This window comes from Larimichthys crocea, chromosome XXII (assembly GCF_000972845.2).
Source record: "Larimichthys crocea isolate SSNF chromosome XXII, L_crocea_2.0, whole genome shotgun sequence".
NCBI classification, from domain to species: domain Eukaryota; kingdom Metazoa; phylum Chordata; class Actinopteri; family Sciaenidae; genus Larimichthys; species Larimichthys crocea.
This window is the reverse complement of record NC_040032.1, coordinates 5,617,820-5,640,816: the sequence shown is the minus strand read 5'-3', so window position 1 is coordinate 5,640,816 and position 22,997 is coordinate 5,617,820. Positions and strand designations below refer to the sequence as shown.

Genomic DNA, 22,997 nt, shown 5'->3' with positions numbered 1-22,997 from the left:
TTCCTCACTAACATAACATGCACATTAAAAACCTGCTGATTACAATTAGTTTGCATTCTGATTGTTTACACACAGAAATGCTGTTTAAGGTCAGGGCTTAAACTCATAACTAACGATGGCAACAATAACAACAAAAAAAGGACAGAGTGCTGCTGATGAGATCTGCAGAGGATGCAGGATGCAGGGAGGTGTGGACTTTACTATCACATACACTACACTGTAGTAATATTCATTCACAAAAAATATGCACATGGATTCAGCAGATTTGCATCCAGACGACAAAAACCTCTTACTCTCCGTGTCACTTTGCACCGGTGCAATGTTACCACACAACACGGCTGAATCTAGCCTGGTTCTGGCCCGAAAAACGGGTTTAAAAATGTTGACCAAAGTGTGGCCATATCCGATTTGCCTTGTTTCACATCTAGGCCGTGTATCCAAATCTAAAAATACACCTCCTCACCGCTAACGTTAGCGATAACTATAAAGGTTACTGTACCTCGATTGTTCGCAGATCTCGGAGCAGAAATGGTTAAGGAGAAAAATGATCTTTCATCCCTTCAAAGCGCGACTCGAACCATTTCCACCCCCCAAATAGCACAGGACATCGGCGAGCGTACGCGTTTGGATCAACACATCAGGTTTGTGTCGGTGTTTAACGCCGAAGAGACGCAGGATGGTTCAGATAAACGAGGTTTTATCTCGCACATCCAGAGGTTTGGATAAGAAACGCAGCCATTTTCCATTAAAAATTAATAAGACGGGGAGCGCAGTCTGAGCATGCGCAGAGCACCAAACAGGGCATATGAAGGGTTTTTTCCCCCCTTCTTCCCCTTTCCCCTCCTCCTGAACCACTCTGACACCCCAAAAACGCTCATTTTACTTTAAAATCCACAAAACACTTTATTTACATCCAACAAGCAGCGATAAAGCTGCCTTATTTTTTAGGTTTTAGTCCTTAAATTGAGCCATAATGCTGTTTTAGTGCTCACCAAACAGCACTACCCCACTGCTGATGAATAATATACAAACGAAAACCTGCTGAATAATTCAAACAGTCGGTAAGGGTACACAGTATCTACCAGATTCAAAACAGTTGGACAAATCGAGTTCATTTCCTTAGCAACACATTGTTTTATTGTGAGGAAAGTAAAAACTGGGGACCTCTTCATAAAGACGGTGGCTGTACATACAACGGAGTCAAAGAAATGATGACTGAAAAATTGCCAAACAGCTTATTGTAAAATTGTGATGGTTCAATGACACCAGAGGCATCAGACACAATGGTCTATAAAATTACTTGAAACTAAAGTGAAGCAGAGAGGAGACAGAACAAAAAAAAATCATGAGTAACTTGGGAACAAAAAACAAATCATGAGTAACTTGGGTAATTAAAGGAAGCATCATTAAAAATATAAACTAAAACATCCTTCAATCACTTTGATGACACTGTAGAGACGACAGGAGACTGTTGAGACATTTGAACTCCTCCAGCGAGCCTCGCTTCCTCCTCTACAACACCTTGTACCGGCCTTTGCTCGTCGGCTGGTAGGAATTTTGCTGAAAAGAAGACAAAAAATAATAAAACAATAAGCGACATCTTTCAAAACTTGAAGCAAGCTCCTAATTATCCTGATGTCAGTAGGATATGGAGTACTGGATATTGATTTCACGAGGCAGAAGATACTTACTAATCTGATGAGCTCTTCTTTGATTAGCCGTGTGATCTCAGTTTTAGCTTTCTGCACAGCCAGTTCATTTGCACCTAAAAGAAACAAAACAGAACATTAATATAAAGCACAAGAAAGAATGGCATTTTGAAAATGTAGAACTTCTTAAAGAAGCAAGAATTAAAAATGTTTTCTCTGTTGCATACTTTCAATAGCGAGGTAGATCTTCCGTTCTCCCTCCTTGGGCTCTTTACCCGGAGGGAAATATGTTCCTCTGATGGTGATGGCGGCTTCAGAGTATTCACCAATCCTCTGCAGAGCTTCTTTAGATGTCACCTTCCACCTGGCCGTCTGAGGAAGAACAAAAAAAGGAACATATAAAGACTTTTCCTAAATTTTTTCTTCATTTGCCATCCATCAAAACAAAACCGCAAGACGACACCACTTTCTTTGAATTTGAACGAAGCACAGGTGAGGCCTGATTCCTCAGCTTGCTATGTTTAGTCCTACATGAATACACAATTTTCAAAGTTAAAGCTCAAACATTTTTGGTTGATTCTCGTGAGGTTTTGTCTGTGCACAGGAGGTGATGTTACACACTTCTGAGCATCATAACACAATTCAAGGACTGATGACAGTTTTTGTGTTGCCACTACTACTACAAAAATGAAACTTCAGACTAAAACTAAATATATTTGCTTTTAGAGTCTGTGAAATATTTATCCATGAAATAAAAGCAGCAGTAATCTGCTGTATATGTCAGCACAGGCCTGCACTGTGTGCTTCCGACCTGAGGGAAGTCGTTGATCTCCAGCTCCTCTTCGTATCTCTTGATGGTCTCGGCCTGTTCAGCCGCCTGCCGCTCCTCCTCCAGCTTCTCCACGGGCGTGTAGTTTAGCTTTGCATTGATCTTCTCTGCCAGCTGCTCTGCGATGGTCTTGGCTGACACAGACGGTGTCATGATGGTGCCACCCCGCAAGATGGCATTGGTGGCCTGCTGCATCACATCCTGTACACAAAGAGAACATTAGTTTCACTTTGTTTGGTCCATGTGGGGGAAAAGAATCTTGACACATGAAACAAATTAAAGAAAAGATTAGGTGGCGAGTGGGATCATTAAGAACTTACGGTCTCTCTAAATTAGGTCTATGATTACCTGGACCAACGATGACTATATATAATATATCTGATCTCAGTTTGACGTACCTGAGCCTCAGCGCCCAGGTTCTTTTGAGCGTTGATCTTGAGTGCCAGCCTCTTGGCCATCTCCAATTTCTGGATGTTTCCAGCAGATGTGGGTCCGAGTCCTGGCAGCCCTCCGGGTACAGCTGTTGTGGTGGTAACGCCTCCTGCGGAACCGGTGGCCGCCCCGGGAGCAGACAGATCCTTCACCCTCTTCTTGGAGTTAAACATGCTCTCAATTTGCTCCTCAATCTGAAGAGAAGGAGACCGAATGGTGACATTAATTAACATAAGGATTTCTAACTGGGAGGACAGCACACTTAAGAAACCAAAATATAAATATTTCATATGATGCTTAGAATCTGTGTCAGATTTTTAAATGATGTAGCAGTGAATAGTAAAATTTCAGGGTTACTCACATCAAGAGCTCCGTCCTCATCATCAGAGTCCTGCAGTCCAAGTGCAGCCTTCTGCAACTTCTTTCTCTCGTTGGCCAAAGCATGTTCTGTCTCATCAAACTTGAAGCCTTTTCCTGAGAAACCACTGCTGCTCTTAATGGTCTTACCCTCCTGCAAGGATGAAGGAGAGGAGCAAAAAAGAGAAACAAAGATAGAGATTTAAAACTCCATATTTATCAAACTGGGTCTGCTTGCTAACTAAGACACCACAGACAGATGTATCCTTATTCATTTTTGATATGATGCTATGCCATGTAAAGAAAGCTCAAAGACAATTTTATTAATTCAAAAAATGATCTCCTGCTGCCACTTTATGCGGTCTAATGCAAAAATCTACCTTTGATGCACACACACACACACACACGCATTGCCACTTCAGATCCCCCTGTCTCTTGTCTTACCGCTTTCTGTTGGTCTTTGAAGGAGGCCCAAAGCTGCTCTAGTTCAATCGGGACAGGAGAGCCGGACAGCTCCAAGGCTTTGATGATATCACCAGCATAGCGAACTTGATCCTCAGTGATGAAGGTGTAGGCATAGCCCTGGAAGAAGGAACAAGATTTAGAGATGTGTAAAAATAGAAAGTTGCGTAGGATTAAAAACATGCTCCAAAAACACACTTGACACAAAACAGGTTCAGTTCCTAACCTTGTTGCCGGCTCGGCCTGTGCGACCGGCCCTGTGGACGTAATCCTCATAGTGGTTGGGACAGTTGTAGTTGACCACCAGGATCAGCTGCTTGACGTCCAGACCTCTGGCTGCCACAGACGTAGCAACCATCAGGCGACATGCTCCATTCTTAAAATCGTTGATGATGCTGTCTCTGTCGTACTGGTCAATTCCTAGGAGGTCAGGAAAGGGATGAAGAAAAGACCAAATACGAGACATATTTGAGATTGCTATAAGAAACTGCTAATCCGAAATGTAAAACTATCCAAGTGTCATCAAGACCTAAATGCAACCCCTTACCTCCGTGCAGTGACATGCAGGGGTACGAGGCTTTCATCAGGTCTTTAAGCAGTGCGTCTGCATGCTCCTGCTTGTCCACAAAGATGATGACGGAGCCCTTCTCCTGGTAGTGACCCAGGATCTCCAGCAGCTTCAGGAACTTCTTGTCTTCATCAATCACCAGCTACAAAAAGAAACGCAATATGAATTTGAATAAAACAGGATACTCCAACAAAAAATGAAGTAGGATATTGATAAGCTAGCAGGGAGTCTGTCTGTACTGGAAAAAGAAACCAAACATGCCCTATACATAACTTGTTATAAATGAGGTAGAGAAAAGTTAAAGTGCTACTACATCTCCAGACCACTGCTAGTGAACTTTTACAGCAGTGCCATTAGCAGTGTCCTGATGTATGGGTTCCTGGCATGGTTCTCAAGCGCCACCAAAGCAGACCAGCAGGCACTCCAGCATGTGGTTAAAACAGCAGGGAAAATCACTGGGACGTCTCTCCCAGAGATCAGTACCATCTACACCACACGCTGTCTACAAAGAGTTAAAAAAAATCCTGCATGACTGCCACCATCCTGCCAATCACCTATTCAGACTGCTGCCCTCAGGAAGAAGATACAGGGCACAAATGTCACTTTATCTTGTCACTTTGCACTTTAAGGGAACTGGAGAGGGGGGCACTGGCACCTTTAACTTTTAACTAACTACTTTTCTGTGTTGTGCTCCACACACAATTTCGTCGCCTGTGGACAATGACAATAAACTCTTGAATTGAATTGAAAAGTAGAATATTTACCACATGTTGTTCCACATCAGAGCAGACGACACTGCGGCCTCCCACCTGGACTTCAATGGGCTTGGACAGAATCCTACGAGCTAGCGCCTCCATAGCTCTGGGGAAGGTGGCCGAAAACATGACTGTCTGACGGTCTGGACGCACGTTGTCCACAATACGCATCACCTGATGGAGATAAGTGAATTCTGTCTAGTCAAGTCTCGTTTTTTTTTTCCATCTTATGTCTGTTTAGAATTGAAGGCAACCGAAGAAACTGGCATTATCTGTGTGAGATACTCGTTTCCATGAAGATGGTTCTTGACACCCACCTGCGGCTCAAAGCCCATGTCAAACATCCTGTCTGCTTCATCCAACACCACGTATGTAACCCTGCGCAGGTTGGTGACTCGACCTACACACCGCGGGAGAGGAGTGTGAGGAAAACTGTTAACTTCAAGAAAAGCCAGCCCTGCCTTCTTCAACAAAACAAAAAAAACCCACTAATCTAGTAAACACAGAGAACCTTTTTCAATACTTGACATTACTTAACAAAACAACATCCTAACTTCAGCACAATCTTCTGAGAACTAGTCTGGCCAGGGTTTGATTTTTTTTAAGATTTCAAAATGCTATTTGTTTTTGTTGACTCTGCTCTTGCGTACCATCTCAGGGAAATGGGGGACCTGTAAAAGTCAGAAAACAGCCTCAAGATACAATACAAGACATGGAGCCCCATCAAGCATTATCTGACCAAGCGCCTTTTCACCTACAAGGGAAACATATTACAGATTACCTCGCATGTGTGGAAACAAAAAACCCTTTCCAGTACAGTATAATGACTGCTCAAAAGATATTTACATAGCGCACAACAACATTTCTGAACACATTTCAATGTATTTCTTCACATTTTTATACAAATGCTCAGTGCTGTCCAGGGCTCTACAATGATATTTGTTCTAAGATGCCACATGATGTCCAAATTAGAATTAACCACAGAGACAGACGACATATTTGGATGTGTGATCTGTAAGAAAACAACTGGAACTTTTATTTTTAAATCTCTTCTACTTAGTTTGAATTTATCTATGAGTATATTTGCTAAAACAATAACACTGTAGAATCCTGGTTGAGCATTCAAGCTACTCTCATTTAATATGACAAATTACAGATCCCGATACACCCATGTTACAACACATTTATCAAACTTTTCTGGTCATCTCTGGCTCGGAGTTTGAGGAACCACGGAGGCAGCACCAGGTCCACCTACCTGTACTTGCCCTGATCTTCAGGAAACACATCACTGTCTTGTAGATATGACTGATCCCAAAAGGTGGTCAAATAATGTCAACAGTTTAGTAAGTGGTACTGACTTGGTTCATTATGTACTTTAATCATTTGTTCCATGCAAGCTCATTAGCAAAAAGCTTCACAAGACACAATCAAAAATGCTTGACATCCTATCAGAACAAAGCAGTGAGAGGGTTAACATGTGTGAACTCACCGCTGTTGGCCCCCAACATGTCAATCATTCTTCCCGGTGTGCACACGATGATCTCAGCTCCTCTCTTCAGCTCAGCAATCTGAAGTTCAAATATTTACAAAATATTTTACAGACCAGTAGTGCATATAATTAAACGTTTCACTATATACCATCATATACGACATAAGAGTACTCCAGTCATTTAGTAATGTGCTGTCAGACTCAGACGATTTTTATTGCACACATTCTCACTTTTCTCAGACCTATGCATCTCCATGGAAACAGAGGGAACGCAAGAAAGAAAAGTTTATTTTGAGAGTGAACTGTTCCATAATATGAATACATTTTGATTATATGTTTCATTTGTTGGTGACTATTGTATTATTACATGATTATTGGCACTTCTGTGATGCTTATGGGCTACATTACTGTCATGCCCATAATGATGCTAAAGCACATCCTCATGTTAATATTGCTTAATCGAGATCATTTAACAAGGACTGTCCAGCACCATGACAATGACGTTGTTTATTATTATTCAGTATTCACCACTACTTTGTTTTGGACATCAAATCATTGTAATCCAATTAAAGCACCTGGGAAATCAAATGAATAGACAACATTGGTGTGTGTGTGTGTGTGTGTGTGTGTGTGTGTGTGTGTGTTTGTTTGTTTACCTGTTCGCTGATACCCGTCCCTCCATAAACGCACACCACCCTGAGTCCCAGCGGTTTAGAGAACTTCTTACACTCCTTGGTGATCTGCAGAGCCAACTCTCTGGTTGGAGTCATGATTACAGCTGGGAGAGGGATTATTATGGGTTATTAAACGGGTCCTATTTTAGTCTTCCTTTGACCTACATTTGTGCTATGAACCAAGTCTTTGTAAAGCACAAGAGTAGGAAATCATACAATACATTTTTTTCCATTTGAATACAGACAGTAGAAATAGAGACATTTCTGTAAATGTCAAAGTGATGCCTAAAGGAAGTATAAAAAAAGATTGGTTCCTTACAGATGGGTCCCTCAGACTCCTCCAGGGGCCTCTGGTCCATGATGTGTCGGAACATGGGCAGAAGGAAAGCAATGGTTTTTCCGCTGCCGGTCTTAGCGATGCCTATGAGGTCTCGGCCTGACATGACTGCAGGGATTGCCTGGGCCTGGATGGGGGTGGGCTTCTCGTAGCCATGCCTATGGACATTTAGGAGAAAGAAATGAACATGAATGTGATGTGTCAGATTCTGGTTGAAAAGCACAATCTGAATATATGTTTCTAATGTATATAATAGTGCTTTAACAAAGACATGTTTTGATACTGCTGTGTTACCTACAACTCAATGTCCGGCTGAATATATTTCATACTACTACAAAAAAAGGGAGCTGTTCTCTGAACGTGGACCTAAAATCATTGCTCGAGCCATTTAAACACAAACTGACTGTACAAACGTATTTTCAGGAATGTCCATTGAGAGGCTGCCAAGTTTACAGCAGCAGTCATACTCACTTCTTCATAGCACTGAGGATCTTCATAGAAACTCCACACTGCACCCAAGTCTTGATGGGTTTGGGACAGCCCTTCCCTTTAACGGTGATCCCTTCCAGTTCCAGCCTGAATGCATTCACGTCTGTGTATTGATTAAGAGCAGCCAAAGAGAGAGGTGTTAAATGGGTGGTGATGATATACAAAGAAAGATATTCTTAATACTACAATGGCGTATAGAGGTGTTCCGTTCACTGACCCTCCTGAGTCATCCTGGCCAGTTCAGGGACCTCCACATAGAAGTTTTTGCGGTATGACTCATACTGGATCTTCCCGTGGTCAACAGGCTCAAGGATCTTCCTCTGTTTGGTCTGGAAGCCTGTCAGAGCAGTCTGCAGGTCCACCTCCTCCTCTTCTGATGAGTACTGTCAAACACACAGCACATTCTGGATCGTTAGAAGTCTAACGTTATGAAATCTTTTTTATGAGTCTAAGTACCGCGATTTAAATCTCCACAAGAGAGAGATGTTGATTGAGGGTTAAGAAACAACTCACTTCCATAGCGTCCTGGTCATTCTCCATCAGCTCGCCCTTCTTCTTGTGAGTATGAGGCCCTTTCTTGGTTTTAACAACAGTCACCACTTTGGTTACCGTCATTGCCCCTTTCTGTTGAAGATGAAAAAAACAACACAAAAGTTTAAATATTGTACGGCAAGATGTCGGACTGTATTTACATTATAATTCTTGGCAGGTGGTCACACTGCTGGCTTTTAAATAACACAGTATGATGCACATTTTGATCTGTGGTTTTAATTTAAAGTTGTCAATATTGCTGCAGTTCTTACTGGTTTCTAATAGAAGCAAACTATAAACTATAGTCATACATTATTTAAAGCCCCTTTAATGACTCACTCACTCACCTTATCATTTCCTTTCATAGCTCCCATGTTGAACTTCTTCACCTCTTGTTTTACCTCCTCCATGTAGGCATCCAGAGGATCCACGTCGTCCTCCTCGGCCTGCTGCTCCATCAGAGTCTCCTTCTCCTTGTCACCCTCCTCTTTCTTTTCCTCCTTTATTTCCTTCTCTTTATTCTCCCCCTTCCCGTCACCATCTTCATCATCATCGGCCTCCATCGGAGTTGAAATGTCCTCGTCATCATCTGAAATGAAGAGCGAGTTATAAAGCTACGGCCTTTACCGGTCAGTCGATCGTTAAGCTGATGTTAAGTATGTTAATCAATTCACTGAATAGATTGACTGATTTAATGACTTGTTAAGAATACATACCAAACATTTGTTGAATACAGTTTCTAAATTACAAGAATGATTTCACTAAAATTCTATCCTTTTTATACTTAAAAAAGAAAAGAAAATCAACTTATGATGGGAAATAATCGATTATATAATTAAAACACTTAGAGAGTGAGGAATTTTGGTACGTTTTTGGTAATTTGCCTTATTATATTTCTCTAAAATAAAACAAAAGATGGTGAACTTAAGTGTCATTTACTCCTAGCAGGTTGTTTGTACTAAATACTCGGGCAGGTTTGAATTAAAACTCACCGTCGTCGTCTTCCAGGCTCCACTTCTTGCCCTGCTTCATCTCCTCCAGCTCTTTCTTGATCTCTCCGATGTTTTCGATGGCCTTTTTCCTCTGCTCTTCCCTCCACTTCTCCACGCGCTCCTTCCTCTTCCTCATCTCCTCCTCCAGCTTGTTCTGGTCAAAGTCTTGCTGCACGGACACAGAGTAAAGATCAGAAACATTTCCACCATCTACTTTTCATGTGGCGAGGTTAGCAAAAGCCTCCATAAATGACACTCACATCCTCGACCTTCTCATCCTCTTTTTCCTCTTTAACCTTTTTCTTTTCAGATACAGGATCAATGTTGTCTTTCTCCTTACTCCTCGACCTGCGAGAGAAAAAAAAACACAAAACAATCAAGATTTAAAAAAAAAAAAAAGACAAGAACAATATTCTTGTGAGTTTTTGAAAGGAAGTTAAAAACTTTTCTTTAGTCAAACGGGGACATATCACCGATATCTGCCGTCTTTGCTGTTGTTCGATTTGACGCACCTTAATTTGAAAATATGAAAGTTGCACCAAAAAGGTTACTTTACAAATCCCACTTGATTACTGCAGGGGTTAACAGATCTGTCAGTTAAGTCTCGAGGGTCTCACTTTTCATCTGGTCTCCTGCTCTTGCTGGGGCTTCCAGATCTGGACCTGCGAGCTCGGGTCCTGCTGCCGGACCTCCTCCTCTCTCTGCTTCTTGACCTTCTCCTCTCTCTACTCCTGGAGCGCCTGCACAACGAAAAGTAAATATGACATGAAAAACAGAAAAGACAAGAGGGACACAACACGACGTATTTCTATACGTAGCTCAGGACAGGTATTTCTTTTATTATAGGTTATATTCATAATGTCTGTGTTGACAAAACTGTGGTCTGAGAGCTGAGTTAGGCCGGTTTATCTAAAACTGAGAGCATTAGGTTTGTAGAAGTGTGAACAGCTGAGTCTTTAACATGCAGTACTGTAGAAGACCCACCTGGCTCGTTTTCTGTCTCTGGACCGGGACCTCCGTCGGTCCCGGCTCCGTGAGCGCTCTCTCCTGCTCCGGTCTCGGTCCCGGTCGTCTTTCTTGGAGCGTTTGTCCGGAGAGCGACTCTTTGATCGGCTACCTGAGCGTCCCCGAGACGCGGAGCGTTTCCTGTAGTGTCTGAGAAACAAACAGCGGGACAGTCAGCTGGCTTTTAAAAACTACATTTTAAAAACGTTTTAAGTGAGTTGAATTCATGTTTCAGGGATGTGTGAGGTCAGCTGTCGGCTGAGACGCGTGAACGCAGGTACGTCGTAGCTGGCATGCTAACCGAAATTAGCCTTGCAAATGAAAACAGCTGAGGTTCATCAGCCACACGAGTCAGTCACGGTGAAAAAGCAGAGAACTGTCAGGATAGTTTCCACATACCTGGACTCTCGTCCCATGGTCACGCCGTGAAGTTAGGCCTCGTAAAAACACTGAAATGAGTTCACGGCTGTAACGACGACTGTGGCGCGGTGGACGGTTGTTTGTGTGTCGTAAGAAAACTGCGACAGACAGAGTACTTCACGAACTTGTACGGGAAACAGCGAAGTGCGCCACCGCGCGGCGGGAGTGCAGGAGGACTACAAAACTTCACTGACTCCAAGAACCACAGAAACCAAACAACTAAAGCTAGGGGTGTGAAACAAAAAAAAAAACTAAACAAAAAAAAACATTTATTTGTTACCTGCAACAAAAATAAGAAACTGAAATTATGTTTTTATACGTAAGAAGAAGAAGAAAATAGAAACACATTAGAACCACTTGGAAGCTCTGAGCAAAGCTTCACCAGGTAAAGGCTAGAAAGTATTGTTGACCCTAATGCTAGTATTCCATTTATAAATATTTACATTTTTGTACATTGAGATAGATAGATAGATAGATAGATAGATAGATAGATAGATAGAAGAAACTGTGGTGAACGTTTCATGCTGTTTTCTATGGAAGCCCTCAACAGTCATGCATTCATACATTTTATTTCCTCCGTTTTCTCGTGATAAGTTAATTCAATTTGTTTTCTCGAGATCTTAGGATGACAAGACTGTCTTTTTCCCAAGATAACAACAATAAGATGACGAATCAAATGTAACAGGCCTGAGATTTCCATCACACGTGACATCATGCCATGCTGACCTGATGCTGACTGATGGATGTGGCGCGCTGATTGACATACTCCTGCTCCTCTGACATAGCGACCATGAATGATGTTTCTGAAAATGTCATTTTGTTTTCTCAAGATTAATTTTGTTGTTGTTTTGAGAAGACGGATTTGTTTTCTCAAGATCTTAAGAAAATGATCCTGTTATCTCAGGATAATACCATTTGTTATTTCAAGATGACATAAATAGCTCAAGATCTGGACAAAACAAATTAAGTCCTTATTACAAGAAAATACAGGAAATAAAATGTATGACCGCTTGGGGCTTCTGTATTTATTAAATAGCGATGGCTAAGACTTTTAGAAAATAATGAATAGGTGGAAGACAACTGGTTACTAGTCTCATGGTTGATGTTATGCATTGATATACCAACTAAATAGTTACTCTCAACCTGTGCCTGGGTTATCGTTTTTTTGTTTTGTTTCATCTCTAGAAAATTGTTTCTTTCTCAATGAACCTCCAAATTTCCTGCTTCGAAAGGCTTTTATAAACATAACAGTCTGCATGCAGTTTGATTTTTATCAATACTATTCCCTCAATTAAAAAAAAAAAGAAAATATTTATTACAGTGAAACGCAACACTCCTGTCCTCTAAATATGGCTGAACAATACAGCCAAAATCAATACCATGATGTTAACAAAGAATAAGAGGAAAGTAGGTTCTCATTAAAGTGCAATGTCCCAGTTACATAATCCCATAAAGAAAATGGATGAGACTAAAAACAGATGTCACACATATAGTATTTATTTGGTATGAATTGTTCAGTTATTCATTCCTGTATAGGTTTTTAAGCAGAGACAGTTTACATGATGTTAACACTTTGTTACTGAAATTCAAATACGCAAGATACTGCAAGAGCAGTTAAAAACAGTTATTCTGTAAACATTATCAAAAACGATCAAGTAGGTCAGACAAGTTGTAGGATAAATCACACCAATTCATTTACATGAAAAGTAATTTACAGTAATAAATTAATTTGGATGAAATTAAAAATATGGAGAGAGGACATACCAGCACAGAAGTATAGTATACTGTATATAAAGTATGTATGAGTAAGGCTTGAACAAAGCAGAGCAGGACACCAGAAATACTCAACACAAATACGCGTACAAACTCCCACAGAGCTTTCCTGTATCGCTTCATCACACTTTTCATCACGTACATATACTGTATGAAGCTTACTGCGATTTTTAAGCTCATAGCCGTGCAATAATAAAAAAATACACTCCAAGTTAAATCACTAGATGTTTCTTCTGACCTCACAACTTAAAAGAGAGAACTCGTCCATAACACAGGTGGACCCTTCTGAACGCTGGATGACAAGTTGCAACAGAAAATAGAACTTAAAGTGCTGCCTATGAGGAAAACACAAACACACAGGAGTCTTACCTACTCATTAAAGGAGAGCTCAAGTTCTCAATACACCAATTAAAATCATTCGCTGGTTAATTAACCTACGTTACCATGAAATGTAATGTGTCTTTTTTCAGTAGGCTCCCTTTCAGAGGTAAAGGGATAGTTTGGGTATGAGGTCTGCATGCACCCAGTTAGGAGAAACGGATGAAAAGAAGCTAAGCCATGCACTGCTAGGGATGGGGGCAGCGACAAAACGTATTTTAGCTGCCTAAAACAAACAAGAAAAGGTTTCGAATATTTTCCCACCGTGACATCAGACGGTCCTTTCCAACATAAAGTGTAGTAGTTATGTAGCTTTCTCCAAAACTACCAGTCTTTAACCTTGACAAAGAAATATATAATCTTACCTTGCAGAACATGAGTTGCTGGTATATTGCCATCTTGAGCAACTAACATTAGTTTGGATCCCACAACAAAAAGTCACACAATAACACTAACTAACTAATCAAAGCAGTTGTAGACCAGCAACTCTTGTGTTCTACAAGGTAAATTTACATTTATTTCCCCAATAAAGTCTAGTATATCATAAATAATATTTGTTGTTTGGGGTTTTTTTTTTTTTTTTAGCTTAACTTCTGTACCGAGCTCAACTGAGCCCAACAATCCCACTTCAAATTACCCAAAGTTTAGATTTAGGTTTTGAATGACATGAACAGAAAATGCTGACCCCAACCCTGCCTGATGCACTGCAGGGCTCACTAGTATGACCAATAGATATTCATAGTGGGGTAAACCAGAGATCAGATACCTCCAAATTTCTCCAGCAGTTCTTGTAATTTTACCAGCAGATTTGGTTTTACAGCTGAGTCAGACAGCTGCTGATCGCTGAGAATATGACACCACCGTGCACAGTTTATGCACCCAGTTTATGCATTTTGATTTTTTGAAATATAAAGCTGACTTCATATAAATAGTAAAATGCAGCATTGTTTTTTTTTTTGTAAGAGCAATGCATCATGGTGCCTAATGTTAAATAATCTAAACTGTTACTGTTGCACTACATTTTAGCATTTATAATGATCCTGTAGTTGCTGCTTATGACCAAAGTGGCCACTGTTTAGCAAAAGTTACATAATCTCACTTTAAATTAATGATCCCATGTGAAAACAATTTCCGTCAAACAACGTAACAGTAGCTGGAAATCATGTTTTTGCTGCTCTCTATTGGTTTAACTTCTCACCTTGCTTCTGTTATGTAGAAATGTACTCAAGTACATCGTGACATTACTGTTAAACCGTCTAACTAGCATCGTTAAAGTTTCTGGATTACAGATTTTGAAGAGTTTTTACTGATGTAATGCATATAACTGAGAGACAATGAGACTGAACACTAATTTGATTATTTTGTAGCATACACTGGCCATATTATAAATTAAAGATGTAACGGCACTTTCAGAAATATCAACCACCCCTGAAGGACTCTAGTGTTTCCCCATTCATAAGTTAAATTGAGCCTGTGGCTGACAGACTGATGATGAACTGCACTGTTGGCCACTCCACTAAGACATTTATCATTTTCTATGCTGGACCTGCCAAATAAATATCACTCAGAATGATAAACGCCATTGTACATTCTTCACACAAACACATACTGTTTTTCTGTTTCTCAGCTTCAGTCCAGAGCAAAATGACTTAGAGCTCTGTAAGAAACTCTAGACTCTCTGGTCACATGTAGCTTAGCCTTAGTGGAATCCTGAAGCCTTGAATTAATGAGCACTCGTCGAGCTGACGTGCAGCCCTGATCATAAGACAGCAAGGATTCGTTTTGCAGACTGACGACAACAAACCCAAATCAGCTGACGTAAATGACCATGCCTTGTTGCTATGGGAGACATAGGGAGAGGACATCAAGAAGGGGGTAGGATTGGGGTTATTGAGATTCTTCTGGTCCATCAGGGAGTCTCTGAACCAAAGAGCTGCAGGATTTCATGTGAGAGGATGAACGTGAAGAAGTAAACGCAGAGGTCGGCGAAGACGTCACCCATCCTCCTGTAGGTGTCCATGGAGCGGTTGATGACCTCAGCGGGTATGCCGGACAGCAAGAGGGCAGCAGTCAGCACAGTGGTCTGGGCCTTCTTCTCTACCTGGAGGAAGAGAAGTAGAACTATGATCCATGGTGGCAACTTCTTTAGTCAATAAAATCTGAAAAACGTCATTTGGATGGTTAGGAATGATCGAAAACAAAAGAAAAAAAAGATATATACGTTTTAGAGGGAGCTACTGGAACTATTTTTTTGGTAGGGTCAGTGACTTCCTAGAGTCTCCGCTGGTTGCCTAGAAACCTCATATAATAACAAGACACCGAGAAATCACTGCCAGCTGGCTGGTATATTTTTGAACTGAAGAGACCAGGCTAGCAGTATCCCTTTGTTTCTAGTCTTTATGCTAAGCTACGCTAATCACCTGTTGGCTCTCTTTTATATAACAAAATATCAAGCGCAAACTCACCTTTGGAAAATATTTGGACAACCCCATGTAGGCCAGTTCAAGGGTCAGAAATGGAGCAAATATTGACTAGAAGAAAAAACAGAGTCACATTATCAAAATAATATCAGGTTTCTGGTAGTCAGATGCACTGATTAATAAATGTGGGCTGATATCATGCCTCTAAAGTGTATGTGATATTCTCCCAAAATGAATGCCACGTCTGTTTGAGTAAGAATTTAATACATATACAAACTAATGTAAGAATTTGTCATTTTATATGAACCATTATAAACATTTCATATGAGAATAATCACATACTGTCATTAAACCTTGTGAATGATCTGTCGCAGGCTGCCTTGTGTCTACATTGTCATCAGTTAGGATGTGAAATGAGCACTGGGCTATTCTCACAGCTATCACAGACTCACCAGATACTTGCAGACAAACATCCTGACAAAAACAGCGAGAAGGACGCTGCCGATGAGCCTGAAGATTCTGAAGGGATCAAACTCCTCTGATTCAGAGCCCTGGTCCTGGGCTGGCTTCTCTTCTGTCAGCTGACCCCGCAGTTTCATGGCATCATCGAAACGGGACAGATACTTCTGAAAGCCTCGACGCGGAGAGCCGCTGAGATCGTCCGACACCCGCTCCCCCCTCGGTCTCTGTCGAATCCCTCCGATGTCATCTTCCAGAGAGCCTCCCGCTGGCTCACTGAAGCCTAGCAGGGGTGAGCCCCTCCGCTCTGGGGTGGCACTGTGAGAGCGGCTGCCAAGCCCCGAAGCCTCTGGCAGGAAGGGAGAGGGTCTCGGGGAAGACGAGGAGGACGACCACGGCTCCGTCCTGTCGAGGTCGAGGTGGAAGTGGGGTTCTGTGGGACGCCGGGACACTCCAGCTGCAGATGTAAGACATTCGAAGATTGAACTAGTGATGAAACAATAAGTCTAATAATTGTAAAAGTTATTTATATGGGGAAATGACAAGCTTGGTTGAGTTCCAGTCTATATTTTCATATGTTGGAAAATCAAACAAGCAATTTAAGGATGATGCCCTGGGCTCTGAAAAACTGAAACTTTCCAACATTTTATAGACCATTATTAGGTGATGTCACCAAATTCTTTGTACTATTAAAAACGATTAAACTGTAACTTCATCAGCAGCGAATAAGATGTCGATCAACCACAGTCTGTACACACAGTCAGGACAGTAAGTGCCAGACGTTTAACCCTGAAATTGTGACACGAATTGGCTTCAGGTTCCAGTATTATTTTGGCTCAATGCTGTTTGATCGACACTTCACAAAGGTATAATATTTGCTATAATAGGAGAAGAAACCATGTTGGAGCAGACTATATGGTTGCTTCTGATAGTTCGTCATACTTCCCACCTTTAAATCCAAACCTAAGATCATTTGTCTGCCTTAACTTTCAGTTACTTGCTTACTCCTCGGTTACTTCAGGCCTTGTACTCGTTAGCATCATCCATCCAGTGTGTCGCTCTCAGTCTCAGTGAATCTATCTCGGCTCATTTCAGTGCACGTTCATCTGTCTAACTCTCGGTTTGTGTCCCACAAGCACAGCTGTGTGCGTCTCTCTCTCTGCCTATTTTCACCTCCATGTCCTCTCTGCCGGGCCATCAGCCAATCCCTCCCTCCGTGTCTGTCTGTGTCTGTCTGTCAGTCTCTTTCTCATATTCCAGGTGTTTTTCTTTCTTTTTTTTTTATGTGCTTGCGTTTGTGTAGTCCAGGGGTGTCAAACTGGTCCACAAAGGGGCCGTGTGGCTGCAGGTTTTAGTTCCAACCAACCAAGAGAACACAGTTTGACCAATCAACTCTCTGAAGACTGAGATCAGTTGATTAAATGAGTCAAGTCTGGTGTGCTGCTGTTTGGTTGGAAGGAAAACGGTTTTGTGGACCAGTTTGACACCCCTGGTGTAGTCTGTCCTCTTTCCATATCTCCAGGAGGTGGTGTTGCTCAGCTCCCATGCACCTGGACTTTGCTCAGCATCCTCCCAGGTCTATGTTCATCAGTCCGTAGGGACGTGGTTTAAGTAACCCAACAGTTCAAGTCTGGCACGGTCCAAAGTATGGAGGGTGGACTGGTAGCTAGAGAGATGCCGGTTCACCTCCTGGGGACTGCCGGTGTGCCCTTGAGTAAGACACCAAAGGCCTAACTTACGAAGATGGTCTCCTGTCCTCTCTTGTCCTGCATGTTTGCTCCTGTTAAAGGTGTTTGGGGACTATATCAGTGCAAATGTATGCTGCTGGTCTACATGAACACAACTGACTGGACTTGTCGCTACATGTTTGAGTAGAAAAGACAGCCGTGCAGTGTGAACCGGGTCAGCTTTCATATCATACCGTTGTTTTCAGACTCGTTTTTAGCGTAGCCCACGATCCTGTTCATCCTGTCCTCCGAGTTCATGAGCAGCTTTCTCCTCCGGATCTCCGCTCTCCTCTGCGCCGCAGACACGGAGCCCGTCTTCTCCTCTCCGGCCTCTCCGGTCTCCATGTCGGGATGAATTAATGAATTAACGTGAACTACGCGGTAAAATTCACAACGACGTGTAAAAAGACGAGTCGACTGGCTCCCCGACGACAACACAAAGGACTGAAGCGTTGAATCAAACCGTGAACTGTCTGGAGAGAGGACGCGCTGTGATGGCGTCACTGCCGAGCATGACGAAGTGGTTTGGTGGAGTTTGAAGCCCTCAGCGATGACTTGGAGGCTAAACTGTTATATAACAAAAAATAAATTTTATAATATATAAATATATTATATATATATTATATATAATATATATAAATATAATATATATATATATAATATTATATATATATATATATTAATAATTTATAAAAATATAATTAATATAACACACAACACACACACACACACACACACACACACACACACACATATATATATATATATATATATTATATATATATAATATAATATATATATATATATATATATATGATTTAATAACACTAATATCCTTAGTGATTTGCGGTTCCTAGGCTTAGTGAGTGTCACACGTGCACCATTTCACATGCCACATTCATGATATAATATTTGCAAAAAAAAAAAGAAAGTGTTGGAGCACTAACCAATGCTCAGTTTTATTAACATACTGATTATTTTCTCAAATAATTGATAAATTATTTGATGAGCTGACAACAACAGAAAACATCAAGTGGTCATACATTCATACATTTGATTTTTTTTTCTTGCGATAAAGTGTTAAATTTCATGTGTTTTCCAGATCTCGAGTTACTTGGGTCATTATCTCGAAATAACAAATGCTGTTATTCTGAGATAATGGGATAATTGTCTTGAAATCTTGAGATAACAAAACTCTGATTTCTTGAGATAACAACATAATTATATGAGATCTTGAGAAAACAAAATGATAAGTCTAGTGCATTAAATCATTGTGGGAAACATTCAGTGTAGCCAGATGAGCAGGAGTATATCGATCAGCCCGTCACAGCATCAGGTGATTATGGCATATGTGATTGGAATCTCAGGCCTATCATATTCGATCAATCTCACATTAATTATGAAAGTTTTGTTATCTTGAGATCTCGAGGAAACAAATTGAATTAACTCGTTATCATGAGAAAATGGAGGAAATAATGAATGCATGACTGCTTAAGGCTTCCATAGAAAACAGCATGAAACGTTCACCACAGTTTCTTATGACCAAAAGCTCACTGCTACGGAAGCCCTAAAAGGCCATACATACATACATACATTTTATTCCACCCGTTTTCCTGTGATAACGAGATAATTAATTAGAGATCTCGAGAATACAAAACGTTAGTCTAGTGTATTAAATCAAGTGCGCCTGTATTACAGAATGTATGGCAAATGCATGTAGTCCATGATACGGAGCGAGCAAACCTATGTACTGTAAAATCCCTTTGATCCATAATTTCTGACAAAGGTTGATACACTTGATCTCAGGACTGGAGTGAGGATTAGCCAAAGTGTATCAACCTTTGTCAGAAATTATGGATCAAAGAGATTTTACAGTAGAGTAAATATTGTACATAATGCCTTTTTCAATTCAAAAAAATTAACTTTGAGGCTGAATTGCTCAAAAATGATACAGTAAATATGCTTTATACTGAGTGAGTGAACAGTCAGGATGGTCCTGAGATCATGTGTATTAACCTTTGTCAGAACTTCTGGATCAAAGGGATTTTACAGTGGCGTAATAGATTTGCTCGCTCCGTATCATGGACTACATGCATTTGTCATACATTCTGTAATACGTGCGCACTTGATTTAATACACTAGACCATCGTTTTTTCTCGAGATCTCGAATTAATTCTCTTGTTATCACGGGAAAACAGAGGAAATTATCTCTTTATCACAGGAAAACTAGTGGAATAAAATGTATGTATGTATGGCCTTTTAGGGCTTCCGTACACTGCCGCTCAATATATAAGATATTCAGTTTGTGGGAGACCACACCTGGGAGCCAGCACCAAAGCTATGAAACTATATAAATATATAGAGAATGTGCAGTTATATAGACTGTGACTTGAATAATTTATTGTTAATTAATTTGGGTTTGCACCTCTTTTTTTTTACTGAGAGGCTGGTGGAGCAGACTAGGGTAATGAAATGCTAACAGTTGATTAAGGGCATGTCAACCGCAATTTATAGCTGTGGGAGTAGAAATCATTTGTGCACGCATACACATTTTCATAATAAATTAGATTTTTGAACCAAAACACTAAGCGGCCTCTGCAGGAACCTGGAAAGGACCTGGAACTTGTCATGGATCAAACTGTCCACTTGTTCCACTGCTAACCCGAGAGCATGATCATTAATAACCCCTGTTTATTTTGGGCCCTGTCCTTTACAGCAGTGGTTCCCAACCTTTTGCTTGTGACCCTAATATGAAGCAGCATATACTTGCAACCCCTTGTCAACTAAACTGTTCAAAGTTCAGTTGGCAAGAGTGATTTTCCCTGACTGGATTGTTTTCAGTTGGAGGCCTTTTTTTGAAGCCTTGAGATATGAAACTAAACGTTTTTTTCACAAGACAAAGCAAAGATGAGAGAAAAGTCTGAAAAACCAAACATTATTTTGTGTAACAGAGGTTTGGTTTTCTTATTTCCTGCTTTCATCTGTCAAAGTGCATCATGGGTTTTAAACTTGCAGCATCAAAAAGCTAATTATGGATAAAACTAAAATGATTTAGACAGCGGATCCAGATCTGTCAAAGCCTGAATTTAAGCATACCAATGTGTGTCACATTTTAAACCCATTAAACCTGACATTAAAGTAAACATGAAAGAGCAATGCACTTCAAAATTAAACAGTGCACTGATAAGGTTGGTAAACATCAGATGTTAATGTACTGTGACCATCCCGCAGAGGTGTGAGACAGATTTATAAGAACAGCCAGCTTTGATTTGTTCTGTAGATTCAGTTTTAAAGGCAGAAAATGAGAGACAATGTATGAAATGAGATTCTACTGGTCACTTGTTACAACACAGACAGTTTTTTTTAAAGGTTTTCACACTCAAGTGAAGTTGGCATTGTTTCGGTTTGATAAGACAATTTTCTTTTTCAGGAAATGTGTGTGTGTTTACATAAAATAAAGTATAAATAATTAAGTAGAAGTATAAAAAGTATCTATTTTGTACATCCAAGAATAATACATGTATGTGTGGTTTTGGTATATAGAGGTGGGAAATAATTATTGTCAAAAACTGTATTGTTGCATCAGTTTGTGGTCATGCTTCATCTGTTACCGTTACTGCTGTGGCTCACACTTTACAAGAAGTGGAACAAAGCCATTGTTGTCTGAACTCTTTCAGGTCTTCTCACCTCATTTATTATGTGCGCCTTTGCCCAATATATAGCAATTTACAGCTAATTTACAGAGATAATGAATGACGTTTAAAATGTTTTTTTTAAACAAAGCCAAACAACCAGTTGAGCCCTGATCTGTTATTCCTGTGACACAAATATAATTTTTGAGCTGCATGTTTTGTAGTTTTTCCTTAAATGTATTTACTGTACATCAGTGTGAGTCTGAAGTGCATAATGAGTTATTTATCTGCTTTTCTGCACTCTTTATCCAGCTCAGCCAAACGATTCAAAGGTGATCTCCTGCACACTTTAATAAAATCATTTGAATTTCAGGGTTTGCAAAGGAGATCAAGTTACCCAAGAGAGATGAAGTCAAGTCAGGTCTATTTGATTATTGACTCAAGTCCAAGTCACGTGACTTGACTCCACACCTCTGCAATTTACTCTGTACAAACACAGGCTATTTTTTATTTTATTTTCATCAGTTGTTTTTTTATGAAAGACAATTTTGTGCATGAAGACCAAAACATATTTATCTGTTCCTAAATACATTTTTCGCTTATATAATACATAGATTACAAACTGTATGAAATCAGACCAAATCAAAAGCCTTCAATTCATGCCCAGTCAAGAGAAAAATTGACTATAGTTGGTCCATATTGTGTTTTGTAGTCTTCATTTTCACTGAATAAACACTGTTCACCCACCAAAACACAAAACTACATTTAAAAAGTCCCAAACATTTTATTCTCTTAGCGTCATTTCACCTTAATGTTTATACTAAAATCAGCATTTCTTCACCTTTATATAATGCAGTCTTTTCAATATACAAGTATCAGTAAGTATGAGTAAAAGATCACAATGGCTTTGTTATGTCTGTGTTAAAGAATTTACCATATCCTATTATATTAAAATATTTCATATATAGAGTCTGTATTTGAACAGAGGTTTAATAATAAAAAGTGAGTTCCCATACAAGGCAATTATAAGAATTTAATCAGATTGGGAGTCTCATAAATTATTAGATTATCAGAAAAAAAAGAGGAAATAAACAAACAGAACAGCGATGTCGTCAGAGGCGTTCTGAATGTCCACAGACAGAAAAGATGACAGAGGACAGATCAGTCCGATGAAAACGACTCCCTGCTGCCGAGTCCACACATTCAAGGCAGCGTCGACTTGCGAGGTCGATCAGCCCCTCAAACACCTTTTAACATTTCTTCCTTATAGTCTATGGATTTGTTCGACACACAATTATAATGACTGAGAAATAAAAAGCACATCTTCTGTCACTCGGGCATGATATAAGAGTGTTGTCGAGTGAGCAAAGAAAACACTCCTGGTGACACCCAATAACAGTCTTTGAGCGCAAACATACTAAACATTCTCATGAACCTAGTCTTAAGCATACACATACACACATACGTTGAACTTTTAGTAAAGACGACTGTGCTTTTTGAACAAAAAACACTTCACACATCCTCTTGCCTGGACTGTATCTGAATGATACCTCAATTAGATAACATTGTTCTATGAGAATAAACACAGATTCATTCAATCACTGACATACATCATCGCG

At 40.3% G+C, this 22,997-nt stretch overlaps 2 protein-coding genes across 3 annotated transcripts; both read right to left on the bottom strand.

Annotated features, from left to right (window-relative positions):
- Positions 1-1,110: 1,110 nt before the first annotated feature.
- Positions 1,111-11,115, bottom strand: ddx46 (DEAD (Asp-Glu-Ala-Asp) box polypeptide 46). 2 transcript variants are annotated; one of them, XM_019264580.2, is made up of 24 exons: positions 10,969-11,115; positions 10,549-10,719; positions 10,182-10,304; positions 10,038-10,076; positions 9,825-9,912; positions 9,565-9,733; positions 8,920-9,161; positions 8,555-8,665; positions 8,259-8,424; positions 8,024-8,144; positions 7,535-7,710; positions 7,198-7,319; positions 6,542-6,620; positions 5,370-5,452; positions 5,062-5,226; positions 4,277-4,439; positions 3,956-4,149; positions 3,712-3,849; positions 3,272-3,421; positions 2,877-3,104; positions 2,461-2,679; positions 1,877-2,021; positions 1,692-1,765; positions 1,111-1,560 (listed from the first exon to the last, which is right to left on the bottom strand). In XM_019264580.2, the coding sequence occupies exons 1-24, from the start codon at positions 10,983-10,985 to the stop codon at positions 1,513-1,515; spliced, it is 3,231 nt and encodes a 1,076-aa protein (XP_019120125.1). In that variant the 5' UTR covers positions 10,986-11,115; the 3' UTR covers positions 1,111-1,512. The 2 variants fall into 2 exon arrangements, with proteins under 2 accessions (XP_019120125.1, XP_010735926.1); XM_010737624.3 differs by lacking the exon at positions 10,038-10,076.
- A 1,350-nt stretch (positions 11,116-12,465) lies between these two features.
- camlg (calcium modulating ligand) lies at positions 12,466-18,288 on the bottom strand. Its single transcript, XM_010737635.3, has 4 exons — positions 17,941-18,288; positions 16,013-16,476; positions 15,606-15,671; positions 12,466-15,241 (listed from the first exon to the last, which is right to left on the bottom strand). Exons 1-4 carry the CDS (start codon positions 18,089-18,091, stop codon positions 15,050-15,052), a joined length of 873 nt encoding a protein of 290 aa, XP_010735937.1. The 5' UTR covers positions 18,092-18,288; the 3' UTR covers positions 12,466-15,049.
- Positions 18,289-22,997: the final 4,709 nt, after the last annotated feature.

Bases quoted from the DNA above. Each gene is read 5' to 3' on its own strand.
- ddx46 (XM_019264580.2), bottom strand. The intron at 7,711-8,023 runs GTGAGTATGACT...AAATGTCCATAG, and splicing joins ATCCTCAGTGCTATGAAGAA to GCATGGCTACGAGAAGCCCA. The intron at 3,850-3,955 runs GTTAGGAACTGA...TCCTTCTTCCAG, and splicing joins CAGGCCGAGCCGGCAACAAG to GGCTATGCCTACACCTTCAT.
- camlg (XM_010737635.3), bottom strand. From the start codon at position 18,091: ATGGAGACCGGAGAGGCCGGAGAGGAGAAGACGGGCTCCGTGTCTGCG. The intron at 15,672-16,012 runs GTGAGTCTGTGA...TTTTTCTTCTAG, and splicing joins TGTTTGTCTGCAAGTATCTG to TCAATATTTGCTCCATTTCT. The intron at 15,242-15,605 runs GTGAGTTTGCGC...CTCTTCCTCCAG, and splicing joins TGTCCAAATATTTTCCAAAG to GTAGAGAAGAAGGCCCAGAC.